Below are 23,992 nucleotides of genomic sequence, written 5' to 3' on the forward strand. Positions count from 1 at the left end.
ACACCAAGTATGGTTAATTTCAACTTGTCAATTCATGCTCTTGAGATCACAAATGCACTTAATCAAAGTATAATATTTCCGTTAACATAACAGTTTCATGTGACTATGTCGACTGACACATTCGAATCATTGTCTACTTGAAGCTGAGTAACTCCTTGTCTTCGAACTAAATTCATTCCAATGTACATACCCACATCTCATCATGGAGCATATCACAAGAGTCAATTTTACGGGCAAAACTATTGAGACATATATCATTGCTATCTTAGAGGAGACCGTCACACCCTGAATGGTTAATTGAACTTTTATGAGCATCATCACAGTTAAGTCTGACCCATCCTTCCAGAGGTCGCATCCAACAAACAAAAAATGTATCATTTTACTGAAGACATTCATTCAAATGAGTTTGTTTGCATCTATAAATTGATCTTTGTTGCCATCTTGAGAATCACATAAGTTGGATTGTTGGACAAAGAAAGCTCTCTTCAGAGATAATTTTGATTCTCCACATCCACATGTGTCAACATGCTGCCATGAAAATAGTTTGCCAATTATTGTTATGTGCTCATGCCATATCATCAAATATTCAATCTCTACAAGTCAGAGTAATAATTTGGTAATGCAATTAGAAACTGGCCTGATCTAAATTTGGGTTGCATAGACGCAATCCCTTAAAACATGGATAATAGTTTAGTTTTCATTCTCACAATCAGGACATGTGGGCGAAATTATATTTTCTCATTTACTTATGCGGTAGTTCATTAGGGGCCGCTCATGAGCCACAATCTATATGAAATTTTGAATTCTATGGGTCTCTTCCAACTCCGTAAACTATTCTAATTCCCCTAAATGGAGAGGTAATTCCTTCGTTGAAGGTAATAGGCACTTTGCACAACAAATTGGCGGGTGTTTCTGTCATACTTATTATATATGACTTTACACCAAAGATCATCCAGACGGTTATCATATTTCAAACAAATTTTATAAGGAAAACTTCGTTCAACAATTTACGTGAGCAACATACTGTTTTTTATGAGCTAAGCAATATACCTTGTGACTAATTAAATGAGTTTTCGAGTTTTGTCAATATCACCCCATAAAAAACCTCTTTGTGTATTTTCTATCTATTCACAAAGAGTCTTTGGGAGCTTGACATATTGCATGTTGTAGTAAATAATAGATAGCTATGAACAAATTTGGTGAGGGTAAGTCTACCCGTTAAACTATGAACAAATTTGGTGAGGGTAAATCTATGAACAAGTTTGGTTAAACCACACATGATTCACATAATGATACATTGAGCCTGATTCAACTAAAAAATAAAGCAAATCCATCTCACTTGAGGACTTACGAGAGCGGGAAATCATTATGTCTATCTAAAAACAAAACTTTTAAGTATTTAATCCTTGAGCTATGATTTTTTTTTATAATAAATCTTTTAAAAATACTTAAAATGAGAAACTATCTTGATTAACAAACTGTATTTTTTTAAGAATATGTGATTTTATCATATTAAATCTCAAATATCTAAATTATCGAAACTACTATTTTAATTTTAATTTATAACAAATGAGTTAAAAATTCTATTTTTTTTAAAATATATTTTTTGAATCATTCGAAGTAACTTCTAATGGATTTTAATAAATTCTCATAAAAATTCTGTAAAATAAAATAAATTATCATAAAAATTATTTCTAAATTTAAAATTATAAAGTACATTAAAAGTTAAATTATTTTTGAAATGAACAAAAAAGTTATAAAACAATTTACACCGGTTATTAGAGTTGCAGACATGGCAGCATAGGGAAACAAAAAACGAACCTTGCAGCGGCCATGCCAAACCTCCACGGCGGAACCGGCGATCGAAAAGTTCGTGGCAACCCGATGGTTCTCACATGGGCTGAAGCAGCGCAATGTATGGTTTCCACGATTTGTTATCTCTCTTTGATGCTAATTCTTGGTTTATTCATACATTTTCAATGCACCTTTTATCATTTTTATTCAAATTTGTTGATTATTTTCTAGATGAAATGATTATCCGTTTTTAAATTATCATATTATTATCACAATTCATACCATAAGCACTTTGAGACTGTTTGGAAGAGCTTATGAAAACAACAGTTTATGACATGTCCATAAGTTGTTTTCAGCTTATAGCTTATAAGCTCGCCAAAATAGTTTATAGCTTATAAAAATAAGCTGTCCAATAAAAATAGCTTATTGCTTATATGAAAACAATTTGGTTTTATTTTATCTTTTGTTATAGAAATGACTTATACATAAGCATTTGGTGATAAACACTTGGGGCCATTTGAATTTGGCTTATTTTTTGACCTTATGAAAATAGCTTATGCAAACAAATAAACTTTTATGTTAATTCATATGTTTTCACTAACAAAAATTGTGTCTTTATAAACTGTTTTTTCATAAACTACTTTGAAAAACTTATAATAATACACAAAAACTTATTTATTTGCACAAGTTGTTTTGCATAAGCTAAACAATAAGCCAATCCAAACGGACCATTATATTCTAATTTGTATGCACTTAATTAAGTTGTTTATACAAACAGATCTGCATTGTCATTGATCATTGAAATAATTTTCGAGTAAAGGCACTGCAGAAGGATAAACAAACCAGTGTTGAATTGAAGCGTCTCAAAGTTATATCGAGGTGAGTATACATTGATTTGCTAAACCACTAGTACATAGTATATTATTATGTATACTGAATCTTGCCTCTAGAAATTTTGTAAGCTCTGAAACAAAACAATAAGGATCGAAAACAAGTTAATAAAACACCAAATAAACTTACTTCACAGCAATACATATAACATACTGCCACAAAGACTATTATTCAATCAAAGACAGATTTCATGTTCCAATTTACTTTAGCAAATTCAAAGCCTGCAATATCGATCTCTCTTCCACTGGACATGTATTATCCGGAACAACACTATCATCACCAAATTCCAATTGCTGTTTAAACTTGTCATATAGTGAAGGGGTTACTAGGCTAACACCAAATCCTCTTAACTGCACTGGCATGTACTGTGATGTCGGTGTTCTTGATGATGCTCTAACCTGAATTTTAATCATTGACCAATCATTGACTCGGCTAGCTAGGTAATGAGACAATCTTGGGTCATACATTAGATACACATGATCCGATTCAATTCCGTGATGTGGTCTGTTCAAGTACACTTTAATACCTTCATCTTCACCATCACAGTCATTGATTTTTAATTTAAGAATTGAACCCTTTGATGAGATGGTTGGAATGATGAAGCCATTGCAATCACTAATTTTGAATTTAAGAATTGAACCCTCTGATGAGATGGTTGGAATGATGAAGCCAAAAATGAAGCCTAACCTAGAGAAATAAGGAGCAGAAGAAAGATCAATAGTTATGAAATCATGTGTAGTTGTACTATATTCCAACCACTCTGGAATTTTGCTACCTGGGTACACGTACATGCGTTGATTAAGATCGTGATCATGATCATGATGACGATCACGATTATGATCGCATGTGGATATATGTTTGTGTGAAAAGCTCATCATGTTAATTTGAGCATTCAACCCAATAGCCTTGAGAGAAGGCTCATTTAGTTTAAGGCAATTCCAGAAGATAACCCTTTTCCTCTTTTCCTTAAGTTGTTCACTAGCAGTTGAACCAAACACTACATTCTCCAGTGATACACAACCAATAGCATCTAGTATTTCTAGCGATAGAGGAAGCTCCGGTAGAGTTTGAAGCTCTCTGCAATGATGCAAGCCTAGTTGTTTCAACCTTGTAAGATTCTTGATGCTCCTAGGCAAGCTCTCAATGTGAGTGTGTCCTAGAAGTAACTTTTCAAGTTTGGTTTGAAGTCCAATTGATGAGGGTAGTTCTTTGATACTTGTGAGTTCTAAATTCAGTTCGTTCATATTCTTTGAGGTCACTGAGAATTCCTTCAGTGATGTGCAGTTGTAGAGGGAGAGATGACTAAGGGAACTTAAATGGTTATTATTGCTTTGAAGTCTTGTAAGGGAAATGCATCCACTCAGATCCAGTTTCTTAAGATTTTTGAGAGAGAAAATAGATGGATGGACACTAGTCAACCCTGGACAGAATTGGAGGTCCATTACTGCAAGACTTGTGGCCTTTGAAAAGTCTGGTAGCTCTGTTAGGAGTGTTGATGAATGGAGTATCAGGACATTCAAATTCACAAGATCCTGTTCCATTTAGAACAAACCAAGACAAGATTTATGAACCAAATGAATATGAATTTAACTGAATGCTAATACTGGAATATATATTGTTTAAATATGTTTTTTAGTACCTAATTATCTTTGGTCTCATATTGGTCCTTCATTTCTATATGTGTCAACTTTGGTCTTTATTTGTAGCGAACTACGCCACACAGAGAGCATATAAAAAAGCTATTGAATCATGGTGGTAGAAATAATTGCTTGCAACTATTCAAGCACATTTAACTCGCAACTAAAATTTGATAGCTTTTACACAGGTTCTCTGATAGACAGTTAGCTACAGATTGAAGTTGACACAATTTTAGATATAAAGGATTAAAATGTTACAAGTTCTTGGGGAACCAACAGTGACTTGATTAAAAATATATTTTAGACTATTTATATTACTTACCTTCACTCCATGCCAAAGTTTTTTCAATCGGCTATAAGGCAAGCTCAATGTAACAAGGTTTTCTGCAGAAAATTTGGATGGCAAGGATTCCAAAGGGTAATACTCCCAACGAAGATATCTCAGTTCATTAGGCAAGAATTCAAGCCCTTGAGGAAGACACAGACTACCTTCATTTGGAGACCCCTTAGTGTAAATATCCAAAAATTTCAACTTGCTCATCTTGGCAAATACTTGAGGGCTTAACTGCAGCTCCTTAATTTCAGATAATCTAATGGCCATACTTCTGATGGCCTCACTTCCCTGCTAAAATAACAGTACAGGTTTTTTAAACATCAATCATTTCAACAATACAAAACCTAACAAAAATAATTAAATCTTCTATAAAAAAAAATATTTACCTTGTCATCTTTCAATACATGATAAATGTCATCAGGCTCAAATAGTCGGCTTCGGCTTCCAGGTTCTTCAACAGACTCTTGTCGTACAATATCCCAAGCGGTTTCTTGTATAATGTCATGCATTGATACAATGCTCTGTTGAGAAATAGTTACAAGAGCTTTATCTTTCAGCCTGTCTAATTTAGTGCTCACGGAATAACGACGATCTTTTAATAGAAGTTTTATGAGGTCAAGATTCAATTTCAATCCGTCAAAAAAGCAGGCAATATCCAAGAATATATTCTTTTCATGATAATCAAGATTAGTGTATATCAATCTGAAAACATCATGGACATTTTCAATCTGCTCTATTTTCAAAATCCTTGCTTGGCTTTCCCATATGTCTTTATCTTTCCCACAAAGAAGGTTAGCTAAAGCTTTAAGAACTAGTGGGACACCTTTGGTATAATCTACCATCTTCTCTGATAGCTTATAGTACTCCATTTCAAGATCCTCATGTTTAGTAAAAGCATGCAGATTGAAAAGTTGAAAAGATTCAGCAGAGTCCAATGGCTCAACCTCATATATATCATCAACTTTTCCAGCTAGTACTTGCTTATCTCTAGTAGTTATGATGATTCTACTTCCTGGTCCTAACCAATCATCTGTTCCAATCAAAACTTCTAGTTGCTCTGCATCTTTGACATCATCAAGAACAATAAGAACCTTCATGCGGCTAAGCCTTTTCTTAACCCAAGAAGGTAATCCATTAATCAGGTCATCTTTCAAATTTTCTTCCTTTAATAGAGTGGATAAAAGCTTGTTTCTTAACCTCAAATTGTTTGTGCCATATCTTTCTGATTCTTCTCTTACATTAGCCATAAAACAATAACTTTCGTATTTAGAATGTAGTCTACGAAATACTTCTTCAGTAATAGTTGTTTTACCAATACCGGGCATACCCCAAATTCCAAGAACACGAACATCTTCCAACTCTAAATGTAACAAGGATTCTATAGGTGAAATTTGCTTTTCAATTCCTACAAGTCCTTTTGACTTGCCTTGGTCCACTTGATTCAACTTTGTCAACACATTTTGAACTATTTCTTCAACAAGCTTAGCATCATCCCTGTAAAACAAAGAAAAGAGAAAACGTGTAAACTTCAATCAAATTATATTTATTTTAACAATACCTTACTTTGTATGTAAAATTACAAAGAAGAAATTTTTAAAACAGATTATTTATGTATTTATCCTTTCAAATATCTTTAACTTTGTTTTTATGATTTACAATTACAACTGGGGATGACGATGGATATGATTTGAGTTCAACATGATGAGTATGAAATCAATGTCATTGATATGAGTAGGATACTATATACTATGAGTAGTATCCTACTCATATGGACATGGATACCGTGACATGACTAATGTCCACAATATAGGACACTAGAACACTAATGGTGAGATGGCAAAGTATGAAGCCAGACTTGTGACCAAAGGCTTCCTACAAAGGCATGGTCTAGATTTTGATCAAGTGTTTGCTCCAGTTGCAAGAATTGAGACAGTAAGGCTTGTTGTTGCAATGACTAGTGACAAGGGTTGGCCAATGTATCAATTTGATGTAAAATCCGCATTCCTTGATGGGTCATCAGAGGAAGAAGTATATATGAAGTAACCACCGGATATGAAATAACAGACCAAGAGAACAAATTATACAGATTGAGAACGGCTCTATATGGTCTAAAACAGGCACCTAGAGCCTGAAACAAGAGAATTGACAGCATCCTCTTGCAGCAGGATTTTGAGAAGTGAAATAATGAACATAGTGTCTATGTCAAAAGGTCAGAATCCCTACCTATATTGCTGATATGTCTCTATGCTGAAGTGGAGATAGCCAAATTCAAGTCAAGAATGAAGGTGGAATTTGAATTGTTAGATTTGGGAATGCTATCATATACTCTTCCTTGGGATAGAGTTTGTCACAACAAATAGCGGAGTTTTTATGCATCAAAGAGGTATGCTAGTGATGTACTGGAGAGGCTTAGCATGAATGATTGCTATAGCACTACAACTCCATTTGAAACTGGAGTTGTGCTATCCAAAGAAGGGAACAACTTATCGACCCGACATTGTTCAAGCAATTAGTAGGATCATTGAGGTATCTTTGTAACACTATACCTGACATACCTTATAGTCCATGGGACTGATTAGTTGATTCACAGAAGAGCCTCAAACACCACATTTTTTGGCAGTCAAGAGAATATTGAAGTATATCAATGGTACTGCAGGCTTTGGCATACTATATCCAAGGAGTTCACCTAATTCAGAAGCTGAGTTAATTGGGTACACTGATGCTGACTGGTGTGTAGATAAAGATGATTGGAAAAACACAACTGACCATGTCTTTATGCTTGAGAATTCACCAATTTCATGGTGTGCAAAAAAGCAAAGCATAGTAGATTAGCAGCTTTATCCTCATGTGAGGCGGAATATGTGGCTGCATTAATGGGAGCTTGCCAAGCCTTATGGTTAACAACACTAATGGAGGAATTGAGAAAATGAATCTAAAAGAAGACAAGCCTTTGAAGATGCTGATTGACAAGTCAACAATTGATTTAGCCGAGCATCCCATTGCACATGGTAGAAGTAAGCATCTTGAGACAAGGTTCCATTTTCTTCGAGGTGTGAACAAAGGTAAATTGGAGCTGGAACAGTGTAAGTCAGATGAACAAACAGCTGACATACTTACAAAGCCATTGAAGAGATTGAAATTCCAAGAGACGAGGGACAAGCTTGGTGTTGTATCCTTAAGTACTATGAATTAGGGAGTGTGTTGAACTTGTAATTCAGTTATTAGTTAGAAAGTACTATCAAGTTACTTAAGAAACTGTTTGTTAGTTAACAGGTAGTAGTTACATATGAAATGGGAAGGGATTGTCTCCCGTGAGAATTTCACCGGAGACAATCCAGTGTTATCCTTGCCTTTCAATTGTTTTTTTTTATTGATTGGGTTGCTTGCAAAAAAATAATGGATGGCTAAGATTTCATGGGAGATAAATTTAATGGGAGAGAATCCCATCCCATATGAAATACTATAATTGTAAACCAAGTGTGTTACTTATACAGTGTGAATAAAATTTGATTCTTTCACTTTCTTCTCTTTAGAATTTACCAATTAGTGATTGTATGTTCTAACATATATTAGAAGCCACACGCGGCCACGCGCACACACATATATGAAATAAATTAGTTGTGGGAAAATATGAAAAATTGTCTGTGAAAGAACACTTACGAAACATGTGATGAATCAAATCCAGACATATTGGCAGATTGCTTCAAAGCAGATCTCCAGCTTAGGACCTTGTTCATATCATAGTTTTTTTCATGTTGAGCAAAAACATCTCTATAAGTCCCATTTTGATGCCGTACATCTGAGGGATCTACTTGGTAGAATACCGGAATCAGTATCCTACCATATTTTTCTCTCCACTCGACTATTTTCACAACCTCGTCTAAACACCAATGTGAAGATGCAAAGTTTGGGGAAAATATGACCAATGAAATGAATGATTTTTCAATTGCTCTATGAAGTTCTGATATTTCATCTCCTCCTTTAAGCTTCTTGTCCGAAAAGACAACAATTTGCTTTCGTGCTAAAGCCTCGAGGACATGACTAAGGAAATTCTTGCGAATATCAGCACCCCTAAAGCTAACAAAGACATCATATTTTATTTCAGGAACAGGGCTGGAAGGTGAAAATATCACAGGATATGCAGAATAGTAATGCTTGTTTGAAATTGGATTTGGAATTATGCTTGCAGCTACTCCCCATGGTTTTGAAATAAGCAAGAGAGTGAGATAAACAAATAAACTTATGCTACTACTGGATTCACTATTTTTCATTCTGAAGGGAGCCACAAGATATCTGCAAAAACAGAAAGAAAAAAGCAATGAAGGTAAAGAAAGACCAAACAGATTTGGCCAGTGAGTAATGACTTGTTCCAGTCAATATTGCAGTTCTGTTGCTATAATTTTAAAAATATAAGAGTTAGTATGTTGCTATCTTGTGACCATAATGATTACTACTCTTTTATTATGATAATACTATTCAAATGGAATTTTGGTCCAACACCTTATGGATTTGAAGCTAATCTTGTCTCATGATTGAATTGAATATATTTTTGACTAAAAATTTGAATATATGAGTACTTTGTAAATATTTTACAAGAATTACATAACGATATCTGAAAGTGATTAATTTTTTTGACAACTTGAAAGTGATTAATTAGACTCTTATAATATAATGAACTAAATTCGAATTCCTGCTAAAAGAGATATCACATTTAATGCTTGACAGTTGCTCGAATATGATTATCTCTTATAAACATGAGATACTTTGTCGAATAAGATTGCTTGAATTAGTTTATGTTATAAAGAAAATTCAAATACACAAATGATATTATATTATTATATAAGGAATCAACAAATGTCCCCAGCAACAAAAAGGAAAAAGAGTACCACACAATATGAGTACGAGTATCAGGTATGTACTCGGTACGAGCACTTTAGTGTTTTACAAGTATCCATGTTTTCGAGATTGTGCAAGTACTTATGTCTATGTCATTGAATTCGGTCTTATAATTTAACTCATGTGAAATTTGTCACGAGACACGTTGATCATGAAACACCATTCTTAATACTTGTTTTCAAATATTTTATGATTTTTTTTTCATATCCCACCATATACATGTAATATGATTATTAATTAATTAATGAAATGCATTAGATTTTATTTTTGTAAAGAACATTAAATAAATTGATCTATTCTTTAGTTAAAATGTCAAATTTTAAGCTTATAAACTTAGGACAAAAAAGACCTATTTTTCTAGCAATTTTAACCTTGTCATCTTATTTTAAAAAATAAATATTAATTAAATGGATTTAAATACTCTAAAGTAAATAAAATAAAATATAAAATGAGAAAATCAAATATAAAAAAAATATTACCTCTATATTATTTCTCTGTTATAATTTTATTTATGCTATCATATGATATTTTGTGTTATTTTGTAGTATTATGTAGTTGCTATTTTGGCAATGAAAGTCACATAAATTCAGTCAACTATACCAACAAGAGATGATATGAATATGATACATTCATTGTTGAGAGACTTGAGAGATTTGGCTTGAATTTGAAAGCACCTGCGCATGTTCAAATCAGGAAACAAACAAACAAACACCTGGTGGTCGGTGCTCAAAATCTGAGAATTTCAATGTCACCAACACGATCGTCTTCTGCCTCTTCCCTGAAATCGAGATGTGGACCCCACCGATTCCTCCACGAATTGTCTCAGCAAGCTCAGAAGGAGATTCAACTCAGAAGGAGACGGTTTCGTTTCGTTTCATTCTCCCAAAATGCTGCAGGTTCTCTTTCTACTAATGTCGTTGTTTGGATTTCACTTTTCCTCATGCTATATTTCAAATTTGCAATAACAACAAATTATATTCGTAAGAACAACAAATTTAGACAATTTTTAGGTGGATAATGCAGTTTGTTTAATCTGGTAATTAATTACCTTTGGTTGAGGAGGTTAATTAATTGATATAATATCAGATGTCAAAACTCACATGTGCTAGATAGTACCTGTGTGTGTGTGTGTGTCCGTTAAGATTAGTCTTTGCAGTTGTGCACGTAGGATACCTTGGTTTACTAAGAAAAAAAGTAACTTGATTAGTTGTAAAAATTTGTGTGTAGTTAACCACAATTATCTGATATTCATTTACATGTAGATATTTGACCATCTGAAAAATTGTGATTAATCATGTCCAAGTTTGTGGTTAAGGTTGTTACATCGTGGTTAATGTGTTTTGATGATGGTATATACATTAACCATTTAATGAAAGCAATTTGAATTGCGTTAACCACTTAAAGAAGTTGTTGCGAAAGTTGTCTAAATTTGTTTGCTCAAATAACACAACTGATTTGCAATTTGGTTTCTATATGATGCTCATTACTGTCTTACTCTGAGATACAATGTGTTTTGAATTTGGTGCTTTTTATAAACCTTTATGCCTGTGCGTTGAATTGAATGTTGCAATTTGTGCATTTCATTTATCAGATGGTGATTCTTTTGGTTATGATGAGTTGGTGGAAAGAAGAGCATTTTAATGCATCAGATGTAGACACAAATGGTCTTCTAAACTTAGCCGAGTTCAATGAGTGAGCTTCTTTCTAATACTATGTTTGCAAGTTTTTCTCTCTTATAGTTTTATCTAGGCTAATTTTTTGCATTTCTTTTTTCTCAATGTTCTGTAGCTTTTCTTCACCCGGCTGACAACATTAACCCAAAGCTTCAACGATGGTTGTGCAAGGCAAAAGTAAGGTAACTCTAATCTTTCTTGTTATTTATATAAAATATAACTATATGAATGAGAGTATCAGAGTAAAAATTATGCACAACGTAAGTAAAGGAGAGAAAGTGGTCGAGAGAAATTCCTTTTTCATGGTTTCTGCCAAATAGAACAAGGAAACAAAAATGAGGACCAGAGCTGGAAAATTCAGTAGTCTCATGAGTTTTAGGATTCTAGCTACAAGCCTCAAAACCAAACAAAACATGTCCCAGTATTCTGTATTTTGGATATTTCCTGTCTTTGTTGTATCCGGTGGTTGTGCATCATAATTGTAAAATAATTTAGTTAATTAATGCATAATTTCTTGTTTACAATAAAGATGATGATAGTCTACAGTACTTTGTGAGCTTCTTTCACTTTTATGTACTCGCTTATCTTGGTAATATATATTTTTTCTTTGACTACATCTGGATCCACATTGGTATTAGATGCAAGCTTATATTACCTGAGTATCTAGCATATCCTTGGTACAAAACTTCAAATTGAAGGATACAATTTGGTTATTTATGGAAGTTGGTAAAGCTTTTTACTTAGGAATCTTAGATTCACACAAGACACCTGCAATCCGTGGGATTGTTTATTTGGCATGTATCTTGAATGACAATATATTCATATACCTGGATACCAACACAAAATTCTAGCTCAGATATTTAGCTTTTCAGGGAAACCTCAGTATCTGGATAAAGTGTTGCAGAATATGTTACTGTTTTTTAAATGCGGAGTATGTTTCTTTTCTAATCATTATTCTACTTTCCTTGAACCAATATAGTAGTTTCCTAAAAGTATATACCATCATTTATTTTTGGGTTTTCATTTCATTTGTCCAGATATTTGTCAGATATTGGACTTCTGCCTATAATCGGAAAACTACATCCATCTGGGCATTTATGGAAAGCAACAAAGAACATACTTATTTCACAGGTATTAAATCTATCATATAATAATTACACTCTCAACGTATTGAATCTATCATATAATAATTACACTCTCTTTGTTGAAAATGACGCCATTTCAAATTGTTAATCAGTGAGCTAATTTTTCATTGAATCCAAAATTTGTTCAATTTGTCATAGGCTCAAGAGTAAGAGTAGTAGTTCGCTGATCTATTTAAACACGTCAGATTATTTATTTAAATGATTTCATATAAAATAGACTTTTAAATAGGCTAACGGGCCATACTAGGCTTTCGAAAAGGCCAGACTCAAGTCAAAAGTTAAACCTATGATAGACTACAAGTCAAACCTAGGCATTAAATATTCTTACCAGGTCAGGCTTGGGCCTTGGATAGCCTATCTCGCCCCAACCAATTCCCACCCCTAATCACCATAAGGACATGTGATGTGTTAAAATGATGGTCATAACAAGAAAAATTGCCCTCATTATCGTACAGATAATTCAACACAATAAAAATGTCATTTACATTTATACCCTTATGTATTCTTTGCATTTGAATTTTTAATCAATGCGAAATCAAATTTACATCAATTTATTTTTAAACAAAGCAAATTTATTTCTGACTCAATCAATACGGAGTTAAATTTATATAAATTTATTATAAAATATTATGGTTTTAAATTATTAAATTTAAAAAAAAATTGAAAATCGAGAAATTAATACGCAAAACACATTATTTTACAATGAACGCAGATATTAAAATTTTGATATGAAAAAAAGAGAGAATATTTTGTTTGTTAGATATACCAGTGGCGAGAGCTATGACAGACTGCATGTCAGACCTAGGCCTTAAATATTCCGACCAGGTCAGGCTTGGGCCTTGCAAAGCTAGCTCGACCCGACCAATTCCCACCCCTAATCACCATAAGGATGTGTGGTATGTTAAAATGATGGTCATGACAAGAAAAACTGCCCTCATTATCATACAGATAATCCAGCACAATAAAAATGTCATTTACATTTGTACCCTTTATCTATTTGCATTAAAAAAATTAATCAAAGCGATTTTTTTGACTAATAATCAAAGCGAAGTCAAATCTACATAAATTTATTTTTAATCGAAGCTGATTTTTTGAACCAAAGCAAAACCCTAATCTCCTGAAAACAAAGCAAATGAACCAAAACTTCTGATTTCGCTTCTTCAGTTCGTTTGAGAAGAATATCAGGAGAAGCTATAATGGACTCGCACAAAGCGTCGAAAAGGTATAATGGTTACACCGTCGAAAAGGTCTCATCAAAGCTCGAGCTGGTCTTTGAAGATTTTAAGCGTCGTCGAGCTGGTCTCATCAAAGCTCTCACCACTGGTATATCTAACAGGCCAAATATTCTCTCTCTGGTTTTTTAGTTCAAATTTTAATAACTGTGTTCATTGTAAAGTAATGTGTTATGCTGAGCATTTCAAATGGATCTTTTGCATTTTTTTGATTTTTTAATTTTACTTAATTGGTCAACCGATTTTTCAAGTGGGTTTAGTTTCGTACACGTAGTTGTTTCTGTGAAATTTGATTAATTATTTTGGTTAAATGCAAGAATGTGTGATCACTGTGATGTTTAGCTGAAAATTTTCATGTTTGAGTACCTTTTGATTTTGAACTTGTACTGTTTACTCATGTTTATGCACGATATTTGACTTTTTTTTTTAATTTGTTTTACGTTTTAATTTTGTTGTTTGGATGAAACTGATAATATATACTTGATGGCAGTGGCAGAGCCAGGATAGAGCCTGGGAAAAATTTCACATGTGACATAATATATGAATTAACCCCTAAACTAACACCTACAAATCTCAGTTTTTCCCTAAACTAACCCCTAAAATCTCAGTTTTACCCTAAACTAACCCCTAAAATACCAACAATTGCTGGGCCTTAGAACCGCCCCTGTTTGATGGGATGATAATGATTAATTTTCATCTCATTTTTATTTGTGTAATAATAATTAATGAGTTCTTAGGAGGGGAATTGAGTTTAGTTCTTGAGAAATGGGAGTGTGTAATTTGAACTGAAACTACCATAGTGGTAGTGGATGTGGTTTATTAGTATTGTTTTTTATTTGAGATTTGAGTTGCTTTGTAAGGACCACAAGAGCATCTCCAATTTGGGGTATAGAGTTCCTCAACTCTAGATCCTATCTCTAGCTGGTTTAGAGAGAGAGAGAGAGAGAGAGAGAGAGAGAGAGGGTCTTTCAGAAAGATAAGAGATTGTGTCGTAATGTATTTTTTAACCAAAAGAAAACCTTCTCATTTTTACACAAGACAATTGTTGGCAACTCTTTTAATTAATGTGACACAATTAAGGGAAGGGTTTTACCAATGGAGTAACAAATGAGCAGATTGCTTAAAAGGGATGTGGCATTGTGGAGCGCATCTAATGTTTAGATAAGAATCCAAAGCAGTTGTAATATTGTAGATGCACTGAGGAAGTTCCGGTGCATTTATTATTTCTTTCCGCTTTAGTCGGTTGTTGGCAAATATTTTTAAATACATTTAATTTGGATTTGCCATGCCCTTGATGTGGAGGCTGTGCAATATGTTAACCTGCAATTGATATATGATGTGTTTCTTGTCGTTTTCTTTTTTCTCCTGAGAATTTTATTCATTTTCAATATGTATATGACATTTTGTGCTTCAATGTAGCCTCGAGCTTTTTGATTGTGTTTATTTTAAATTTATATATATGAATGCTCTGAAGTCTTTTCCTTACTGATGAAATTTTTCTGCCTGATTATGTTGTTGCAGATGCTGAAAATTTATATAACCAATGTGATCCTGGTAAGTTACAATCTCTTTTCACGTGGTAGTTAGTTGTGCACCACATCCTTTGTGTTTTTGATCTATGAATTGACTTTTAAACATGATGGAGGGCTGAACGCAACAGGGGCTTCCCTAAAAATCATAAATAAGTATCATTTTGTTGATTTATTATGATGTTTGTAAGATTTTATGTTTGTTCTGACTGTAGGTTTAGTTGTTATTGGTTTTTGTAAACACATGGCCACTTTGGTCTTTGAGCACTTGTTCTCTCACATTCCTTTTTCAATATATATACTCCAGTTAATTTTACATGAGAGTACTACAGTTTTAAAAACTAAATTAGTTACATGATCTTGTGATTAAGTAACACCTATCGTGGTTCTTGCATCAAGGAACATTATATTTATGTTCTTATCTTCTCAAGTCTCCTAGAAGCAATTTTTTCGTTGCAAATATAGATATGAAATTGCAGATCTTCTGTAGCTGCAAGAAAAATATGTAGAGATAGGAATACTTGCCATGTTGTAGGGAATATAGGCCATTTCTTTTCGCTATTCTATTTGGTACTTTTGTTTTATAAACCGGTTACTTGATTCTTACAGACAAGGAAAACCTGTGTTTATATGGCTTTCCTAATGAGGAGTGGAAAGTCAGTTTACCTGCTGAAGATATGCCATCGGAGCTTCCCGAGCCTTCCCTAGGCATTAACTTTGCTAGGCCGGGAATGCAAAAAACAGATTGGCTTTCCTTAGTTGCCGCTCATAGCGATTCATGGTTATTTGGCGTTGCACTCTATTATGGAGGTGTATTTGAGTTTAACAAATCTGACAGGTATTTCATGTATTAACCATAGATCTCTTATCTGTGGTTAAGTTATCTATCATTTTTTTCTTTATATATCTTCTGTTCATCCATGTACTCACGTGTTGCATTGTAATGTAGGGAGCGCCTTTTCAATATGATCAATGAACTGCCAACATTATTGGAAGTTGTTACTGATGCTACAAAGAAACAAGTTGAGGTGAAGTCTTCAGTTTCAAACCACAGTGGCAGCAAATCCAAGTCCAACTCGATAGCGGTAAACAATATTTTTCTACTTTAACCTATGCATGGCAAATACATCTACTTTTTATACATACATCTGTGTTACTATTGTTGATTTCGGGTGTTGTCTGTTTTTAGATTCACACCCTATTTAAAATTGAGTAGCTAGTTAATTTTCTGTGGAGTTCACTGCTCAGTCTATAATTTGTAATCTTAAAAAGATTTTGCAAATATCATGAAAATGGAGGAAGAATGTATAACATATATGCTAAATTTATATACACATCTCCAGAATATAAATCTGGTTGGTATCATATTGGATGATACTATCAGAATATTATAATATTTATTCGATATATACATTTTTAGGTTGAATAGGTCTCATGAGAACAATTAATCTCAACAATATAACCGTAGATAAAATTAGTTGTAGATAAAATTAGTTGTTATCGTGTTCTCACTTGATACACTTGCTATGGGTCTGTTTGATTTGTTAAAGTAAGGTATATTGGACAGGACAAAATATTTGCTGAAGACACACACACACACAGTCTCATCTTGTGTGAATTTCATTTGGTATATAAATATTCAATTCAAATTATAAGCACTCGCTAGTTTGTTTTCTAATCTGATTTTTGCATGGTGAAGCACCAGGCTCGAGATCCACGGACTAAGAGGACGAAGGCATTGAAACCCAAAGTTGTGGAAGTGCAAATCGAGGAGGACGACGAGAATATATTATGCAATATATGTTTCATGCATCATGGCGTGGACTCTTTCTGGATTTTCTGCGACTACTGTGATCATTGGTTTCATGGGAAGTGTGTGAAGGTTACGGCTTCCATTGCTGCGGAAATAAATAAATACAAGTGTCCATTCTGTCGGGTGCAATTCAAGTGATGATCTCTTGTATTTGTTCAATTTATAGTTTATTGTTATTGTTTATGAATTGTTGACTAAATAATATTTTCCTTAATATTTTGAGGAAAACTAGGATATTGAAACAGAAACTTATTCAAAATGATGTTTTGTTACTATTTTCCTTGTTGCTAGCTTGGTAATGGTGTCCCTCCTTCATAATTTAAAATAAGTTCAAAAATAAAGTGAAGTATAGTAGGTTAGACGTTTTGGACTAGAAATTCATGAAATTTCAATAAAATTGAAAATTATTGCTCAGTTTTTATCTTGGACAATTTTGAAATCAAATTTACCAACACAAAAAGACTAATGTAAACTTGATTGTACGTTTCATTTAACATTGAAAATTTATATTAAACAAGGAATAACTTAATAATCATTAAGCCATTACAACATAAACATTGGAATTTCATCTAAACCATTAAAACTAATCAAGGAACACTAACCAAAATTTATTGGTATGAACAAGCTATTGAGAGTTAAAAAATCTATTCTCTTTGTTGTTATTCAATTGCTCTCTCCACCGGAACCCCAAGTCTTTTGATAAATAGTTATTTTGTTCACTATCTCGGTCTCCATCACTCCATTAACCACCATCTCCGTCTTTATCTATTTGTCTCTAGAATGGTCGCTAAATTTAAGTTTCTTTTTTTGAACAAGCAAATTTAAGTTTCTTAATCTATCGCTACAACTTAGTAACTAGTCTGGTTTATCAACCGTTTAAAATTGATCTCTATATCGGTCGTTAATAAATTTAGCATCCAATTTTTCAGCCACTTGGTCCTTGGATGAAACATGCAATAGATGCGGGATTCTCAATTGAACCTTATCTTTCACTAAATGGCAGTCAATCTCAATGTGTTTAGCACGCTCATGAAATAAAGGATTGACAGCAATATGGACGGCTGTTTTTTTTTTTTTTTGATAAGCAATATATGGACGGCTGATTGATTATCACAGTAAATGATTAATGGTGAATGTGAAAAAGCTTATTGTCCGAAAAGACAACAATTTGCTTTTGTGCTAAAGCCTCGATGGCATGACTAAGGAAATTTTTGCGAATATCAGCACCCCTAAAGCTAACGAATTACATGACACTGTTTGATAAGTCCAATAAGTTAGCTTATAGCTTATTGGACTAGCTTATAAACTTGTTTGATAAAAATAAGAAGTGTTTGGTAACAAGCTTCTCTAACTAGCTTATAGCGTTTTTTGATATGCTATTTCAACTAGCGTTTGAGCTTATAATTTATAGCTTTTTATATTTTATTCCATTTTTATCCTTATAATTTTCATTTTATTACTTTATTACCCTTATGTATATTAAAGAAACTGACTTGTCAAAGACAAAAGAAAAAGAAACCGCTCCACTACTCAGGCCACGTTTCATTTTAGTATCAGGGATGGGTAGCTCTTGCTTTCTTTGAATATTTTTTAATTGTATTGGATGGGGAGAATTATGTTCTCTTGTAATTTGTAAACTCTGATTGTTATCACTTATACTTATAGGCAAGGTTTTAAATACGGTCGCGATCACGCTCGCGTTAAGGATTTTGTGATTTTGGCTGTTACGGCTATTGCGTTATGAAATACGGTTGTCGCGGTGTGAATTAATCACAATATCGCACAAATCTTATTAAAATTATTTGTACTATGATATATGTATAACAACTTAAATATGAGATAAATGTAAAGTTTTGAACTAGGAAAGAGTTAAAAAGATATAACACTTTATAATTTATGTTCATATTTGTACTAAAAATGTGATTTTTATGCATTTCTATTGGAAAAAACAGAAGTCTCTATCCATTAGCATTTTGTCGCGGCCGTATTGCGGCTGTATCGGTGTTTCGTTGCAGCTGTAACGGTGTTTCGGCGTGATTTTTTTTTTTCATCATATAAAAACGGTGAAAAATGATAACGGTAGGCGCCAATACCTTTTTGTCGCGGCCTTTTTCGCGGTAACGAACCTTTATTTAAAATCTTGCTTATAGGCATCCCTTAAGCCTTTTATTTAACAATATTGATTTCTCTTTGTTGTTGAAAAAAAAACATGAACGTACATGAGCTGATGTGGTGCAGAGGAGACACTAAAACAGTGAGGCGTGAGGGTTGCTGGACGACGGCGGAGAGCGGTGGTGCTTCTTGATTATCATATTCATATTTTTTTGGCGGGGGTTGGGTAGGAGAGAAGAAATGAAGAGGAACAATATCGATGAAGATTAAATTATATTTTTTGTGTAAAAAAGTTATATTTTTGTTTTTTTGAAAATTAAATTATTATGTACTTTTTGATCATTTTATATTTATAATAGCTAAATTTACCAAACACTCAATTTTAATAAGTTAGCTTTTCAGCTATAAGCTATTAGCTATCAGTTATCAATTATAAATTAACTTATCAGCTATAAGCTATCTTTTCAGCTATCAACTAGCTTATAGCTTATTTTTATCAAAAAGACCCATCATATTTTATTTAAGAAACATGGCTGGAAGGAGAAAATATCACAGGATATATATGTAGAATGAACAATGCTTGTTTGAAATTAGATTTGGAATTATGCTTGCAGTTACTCCCCATGGTTTTGAAATAAGCAAGAGAGTGAGATAGTGTGTTGCTATTTGTGACCATAATGATTACTACTCTTTTATTATGATAATACTATTCAATTGGAATTCTGGTCCAACACCTTATGGACTATGGTTTTGAAGCTAATCTTGTCTTATGATTGAATTGAATATGTTTTTGACTAAAAATTTGAATATATGAATCAATACTTTGCAAACATTTTACAAGAATTAGATAATAATGATTGGATATAGTCATTAACTTAGACTCTCATAACTAAATTTAAATTTCGACTAAAAGAGATCTCACATTTAGTGTCAGTTGCTCGAATAAGATTATCTCCTATGAACGTTTGTGACACTTTGTCGAATAGAGATTGATTGCTTGAAAATAGTATTTGGTTACCATAATAAAGAAATTCAAATACATAATAATAATAATAATCCACAAATTCCCCTTGTGACCAAAGAGTACCAGGACAAGTACAATATAAGTACTGGTACTCTTTGAATCGGACACAATTTGAAGGGTTTTGTAGATTTATTGATCGGGGCTTAACATAAGAATTTTTGAAGTTTCCAAAAATGAAAGATACAGATCAAGAAATTGAATTTCAGTTATTTGTGGAAACATATCAATTGGTACAACCCTCGATAAAAGAAAAATATGTTGTATATGAATCACTTACATATTCCTCAGAATTCTATATATCCGCGGGATTAATTTGGAAAAACAGTAAGACTATGCGATAACAAATTATTTTTCTTGGAAACATTCCTCTAATGAATTTCTTGGGAACTTCTATAGTAAATGGAATACACGGGGTTGTAATCGTTCAAATATTGCAAAGCCCTCGTATCTATTATCATTCAGAATTGGACCTAACGGAAAATTTCAGTCTATACTGATTGGGGAGGAAGATTAGAGTTAAAAATGGATAGAAAAGCAAGAATACGGGCTCGTGTAAATAGGAAACAAAAATTATCTATTCTAGTTCTATCATCAACTATGGATTCAAATTTAAGCGAAATTCTTGAGAACGTATGCTATCCTGAAATTTTCTTATCTTTTCTCAATGAAAAGGAGAAGGAAAAAATAGGGTCAAAAGAAAATGCTATTTTGGAGTTTTATCGACAATTTACTTGTGTAGGCGGAGATCCCATATTCCCCAAGTATAGGCATGCATTTGGTCCGACACATATTTTTTAATTTTGTTTGTATAAATCTATAGCTTACTTTGTATTTTTACCAGCTTATAACTTAACGGTTGTCATTTTATATTTATAATAACTTAATTCCATCACTAATTTAACAAAACACTACAAAATTCAATCGATTGACATATTCACAATAACCGTTATTCCGTTAACTATATTCGTTATAAACTAACTTTTAGTTGTATGTCATCCTTTCGCGGGGGCCATGCTAATCTTCTCCGATATAAACTACTTATATGGGTTATCCGCTATTTATTAGAGAAGATAGCCCATACATGATATTGATATGATACATTGAACGGCGCTCAATGGGAAGAAGAATCTTCCTACCTACCCTTTCTCCACCGCCACACTCTCCGCCTCTCACCACCAACACGCGGACGACTTCGATGACAAGATCGTCCGTCTCTTCCTTCAAATCGATGTGGAACTCACCGATTGGTTCGTCTCCCTCCACGAATCAACTCAATGGAACCTTCAGCATGCTCAGAGGAGATTCTGGATCCAAGTCAGAAGGAGATGGATTCGTTTCATTACTCCTCCCATTTTGCTTCAAATTCAGGTTATCTTTCTACTAATGCGTTGTTTTGTTTTCACTTTTCATACTAAGCGTCAAATTTGCAATAACAAATCATGTTTGTAAGAACAAATTTAGATAATGCAGTTTAAACTGCTAATTAATTACCTTTGGTTGAGGTTAATTAATTGATATATCAGATGTCAAAACTCACATGTGGTAGATACCTGTGTCCGTTAACCATTTGGTTAAGAGTTCGAATGCGGATAGAAAAACATCTGTTGGGAGAGGTCAAGTGTCAACCTTAGTTACCTCGATGGATTAGTTTTTGCAGTTGTGCGCTGAGGATACCTTGGTTTAGTAAAATAAAAGTAACTTGATTAATTGTAAATTTGGGTGTAGTTAACCATAACTTTTAATTACCACAATTATTTGATATTCAATTACATGTAGATTTGACTATCTGAAAAATTGTGATTAATCATGTCCAAGTTTGTGGTTAAGGTAGTTACGTCGTGGTTAATGAGTTTCGATGATGTTATATACATTAACCATTTACGGAAAGCAATTTGAATTCCGCTAACCACTTAAAGAAGTTGTTGCGAAAGTTGTCTAAATTTGTTTGCTCAAATAACACAACTGATTTGCAATTTGGTTTCTATATGATGCTCATTGCTGTCTTTCTCTGAGATGCAACGTGTTTTGAATTTGGTGCTTTTTATAAACCTTTATGCCTGTGCATTGAATTGAATGTTGCAATCTGTGCATGTCATTCATCAGATTCTTTTGGTTATGATATGAGTTGGTGGAAAGAAGAGCATTTTAATGCATCGGATGTAGATGCAGATGGTTGGTCTACTAAACTTAGCCGAGTTCAATGAGTGAGCTTCTTTCTAATACTTGTTTGCTAGTTACCTGTTTGCACATGCACATGCACATTTACCTGCTGTGTTCATAGTTTTATCTAGGCTAATTTTTTGCATTTCTTTTTCTCAATGTTCTGTAGCTTTTCTTCACCCGGCTGACAGCAATAACCCAAAGCTTTTCTACGATGCAGAAGTAAGGTAATCTAATCTTGTTATATTTTATAGTTATTAAAATTTTGATTTGAAAAAAAAAACAGAGAATATTTGGTCTGTTAGATATACCAGTGGTGAGAGCTTTGATGAGACCAGCTTGGCGACCATGAAAATCTTGAAAGACCTCTTCGTCAGTGTGAGCATTATACTGTGTGCGTGAGTCCATTATAGCTTATCCTAGTATTCTTCTCAAATGAACTGAAAAAGCAAAATCAGAAGAAATTTTTGTTCATTTGCATTGTTTTCAGAATTGGGGTTTCACTTTATACTAAGTTATTAAACATAGTAATTAATATATTAATTTAAAACCATAATATTTTATAATAAAGTTATATAAATTTAACTCCGCATTGATTATAAACACATCAGATTATTTATTTATACGATTTCATATAAAATAGACTTTTAAATAGGCTAAAGGGCCATACTCAAGTCTAAAATTAAACCTATGATAGACTAAGTCAAACCCAGGCCTTAATATTCATACCAGGCAGGCTTAGGCCTTGGATAGCCTAGCTCGTCCCAACCAATTCCCACCCCTAATCACCATAAGGATGTGTGGTGTGTTAAAATGATGGCCGTGACAAGAAAAATTGCCGCCATTATCATACCGATAATCCAGCACAATAAAAATGTCATTTACATTTGTACCCTTATGTATTTGCATTTTACTGGTACAATGTATTCTTTGCATTTAAATTTTTAATCAACAGAAGTCAAATATACTTAAATTTATTTTTATTCAAAGCGAATTATTTTTGACTTATAATCAATGCGGAGTTAAATTTATATAACTTTATTATAAAATATTATGGTTTTAAATTAATATATTAATTAATATGTATAATAACTTAGTATAAAGCGAATCCCCAATTCTGAAAACAAAGCAAATGAACAAAAATTTCTTCTGATTTTGCTTTTTCAGTTCGTTTGAGAAGAATACTAGGATAAGCTATAATGGACTCACGCACACAGTATAATGCTTACACTGTCGTACAGGTCTTTCAAGATTTTAAGGGTCGCCGAGCTTGTCTCATCAAAGCTCTCACTACTGGTATATCAAATAGACCAAATATTCTCTGTTTTTTTTTTGCAAATCAAAATTTTAAACTGTGTTCATTGTAAAGTAATGTGTATGCTGAGCATTTCACATGGTTCTGTGCGTTTTCTTTTTAATTTTACTTAATTGGTCAACCGATTTTTCAAGTCGGTTTAGTTTCCTACAGGTAGTTGTTCCTGTGAAATTTGATTAGTTATTTTGGTTAAATGCAAGAATGTGTGATGTTTGTTTATATCGAGTATTTTACATGGTTCCGTGTTTTTTTTCTTTTTTTTCTTTTTCAATTATATGTTTAGCTGTAAATTTTAGTGTTTGAGTACCATTTGATAATTTTTTTTGGTTAAATGCAAGAATGTGTGATGTTTATTTATATCGAGTATTTGACATGATTCAATTTTTTTTCTTCTTTTTCAACTATATGTTTAGCTGAAAATTTTAATGTTTGGGTAC

The 23,992-nt window shown here is 33.1% G+C and overlaps 4 protein-coding genes and 1 long non-coding RNA gene across 12 annotated transcripts in view; 4 read left to right on the forward strand and 1 right to left on the reverse strand.

The window, feature by feature from the left end:
* Positions 1-1,786: 1,786 nt before the first annotated feature.
* Positions 1,787-8,174, forward strand: LOC123883115. Its single transcript, XR_006800112.1, has 2 exons — positions 1,787-1,915; positions 2,573-8,174. It is a non-coding gene; the product is annotated as an uncharacterized LOC123883115 (long non-coding RNA).
* Positions 2,019-9,025, reverse strand: LOC123883104 (disease resistance protein RPV1-like). The gene is made up of 4 exons (XM_045931805.1): positions 8,317-9,025; positions 5,043-6,150; positions 4,645-4,944; positions 2,019-4,217 (listed from the first exon to the last, which is right to left on the reverse strand). The coding sequence occupies exons 1-4, from the start codon at positions 8,925-8,927 to the stop codon at positions 2,886-2,888; spliced, it is 3,351 nt and encodes a 1,116-aa protein (XP_045787761.1). The 5' UTR covers positions 8,928-9,025; the 3' UTR covers positions 2,019-2,885.
* Positions 9,026-10,125: 1,100 nt separating this feature from the next.
* On the forward strand, positions 10,126-17,252 carry LOC123883111 (PHD finger protein ALFIN-LIKE 3-like). 8 transcript variants are annotated; one of them, XM_045931822.1, is made up of 10 exons: positions 10,126-10,448; positions 11,144-11,244; positions 11,341-11,407; positions 12,090-12,156; positions 12,263-12,356; positions 13,535-13,693; positions 15,124-15,156; positions 15,741-15,969; positions 16,081-16,216; positions 16,837-17,252. In XM_045931822.1, exons 2-10 carry the CDS (start codon positions 11,241-11,243, stop codon positions 17,080-17,082), a joined length of 1,035 nt encoding a protein of 344 aa, XP_045787778.1. In that variant the 5' UTR covers positions 10,126-10,448; positions 11,144-11,240; the 3' UTR covers positions 17,083-17,252. The 8 variants fall into 8 exon arrangements, with proteins under 8 accessions (XP_045787778.1, XP_045787781.1, XP_045787777.1 ...); XM_045931821.1 differs by having other exon boundaries at positions 10,128-10,448; positions 16,831-17,252; XM_045931823.1 differs by having other exon boundaries at positions 10,129-10,448; positions 11,341-11,402; positions 12,098-12,156; positions 16,831-17,252.
* Positions 12,098-23,992, forward strand: part of LOC123883114 (PHD finger protein ALFIN-LIKE 4-like) — a 71,782-nt gene continuing 59,887 nt past the window's right edge. Inside the window, exon 1 of the mRNA XM_045931837.1 lies at positions 12,098-12,156. The gene's annotated coding sequence lies outside the window, so the exon portion shown is untranslated. The remainder of the gene's footprint in view (positions 12,157-23,992) is intronic.
* Positions 21,120-23,992, forward strand: part of LOC123883107 (disease resistance-like protein DSC1) — a 28,798-nt gene continuing 25,925 nt past the window's right edge. Inside the window, exons 1-2 of the mRNA XM_045931811.1 lie at positions 21,120-21,448; positions 22,184-22,284. The gene's annotated coding sequence lies outside the window, so the exon portion shown is untranslated. The remainder of the gene's footprint in view (positions 21,449-22,183; positions 22,285-23,992) is intronic.

This window comes from Trifolium pratense, linkage group LG5 (assembly GCF_020283565.1).
Source record: "Trifolium pratense cultivar HEN17-A07 linkage group LG5, ARS_RC_1.1, whole genome shotgun sequence".
Lineage (NCBI taxonomy): Eukaryota > Viridiplantae > Streptophyta > Magnoliopsida > Fabales > Fabaceae > Trifolium > Trifolium pratense.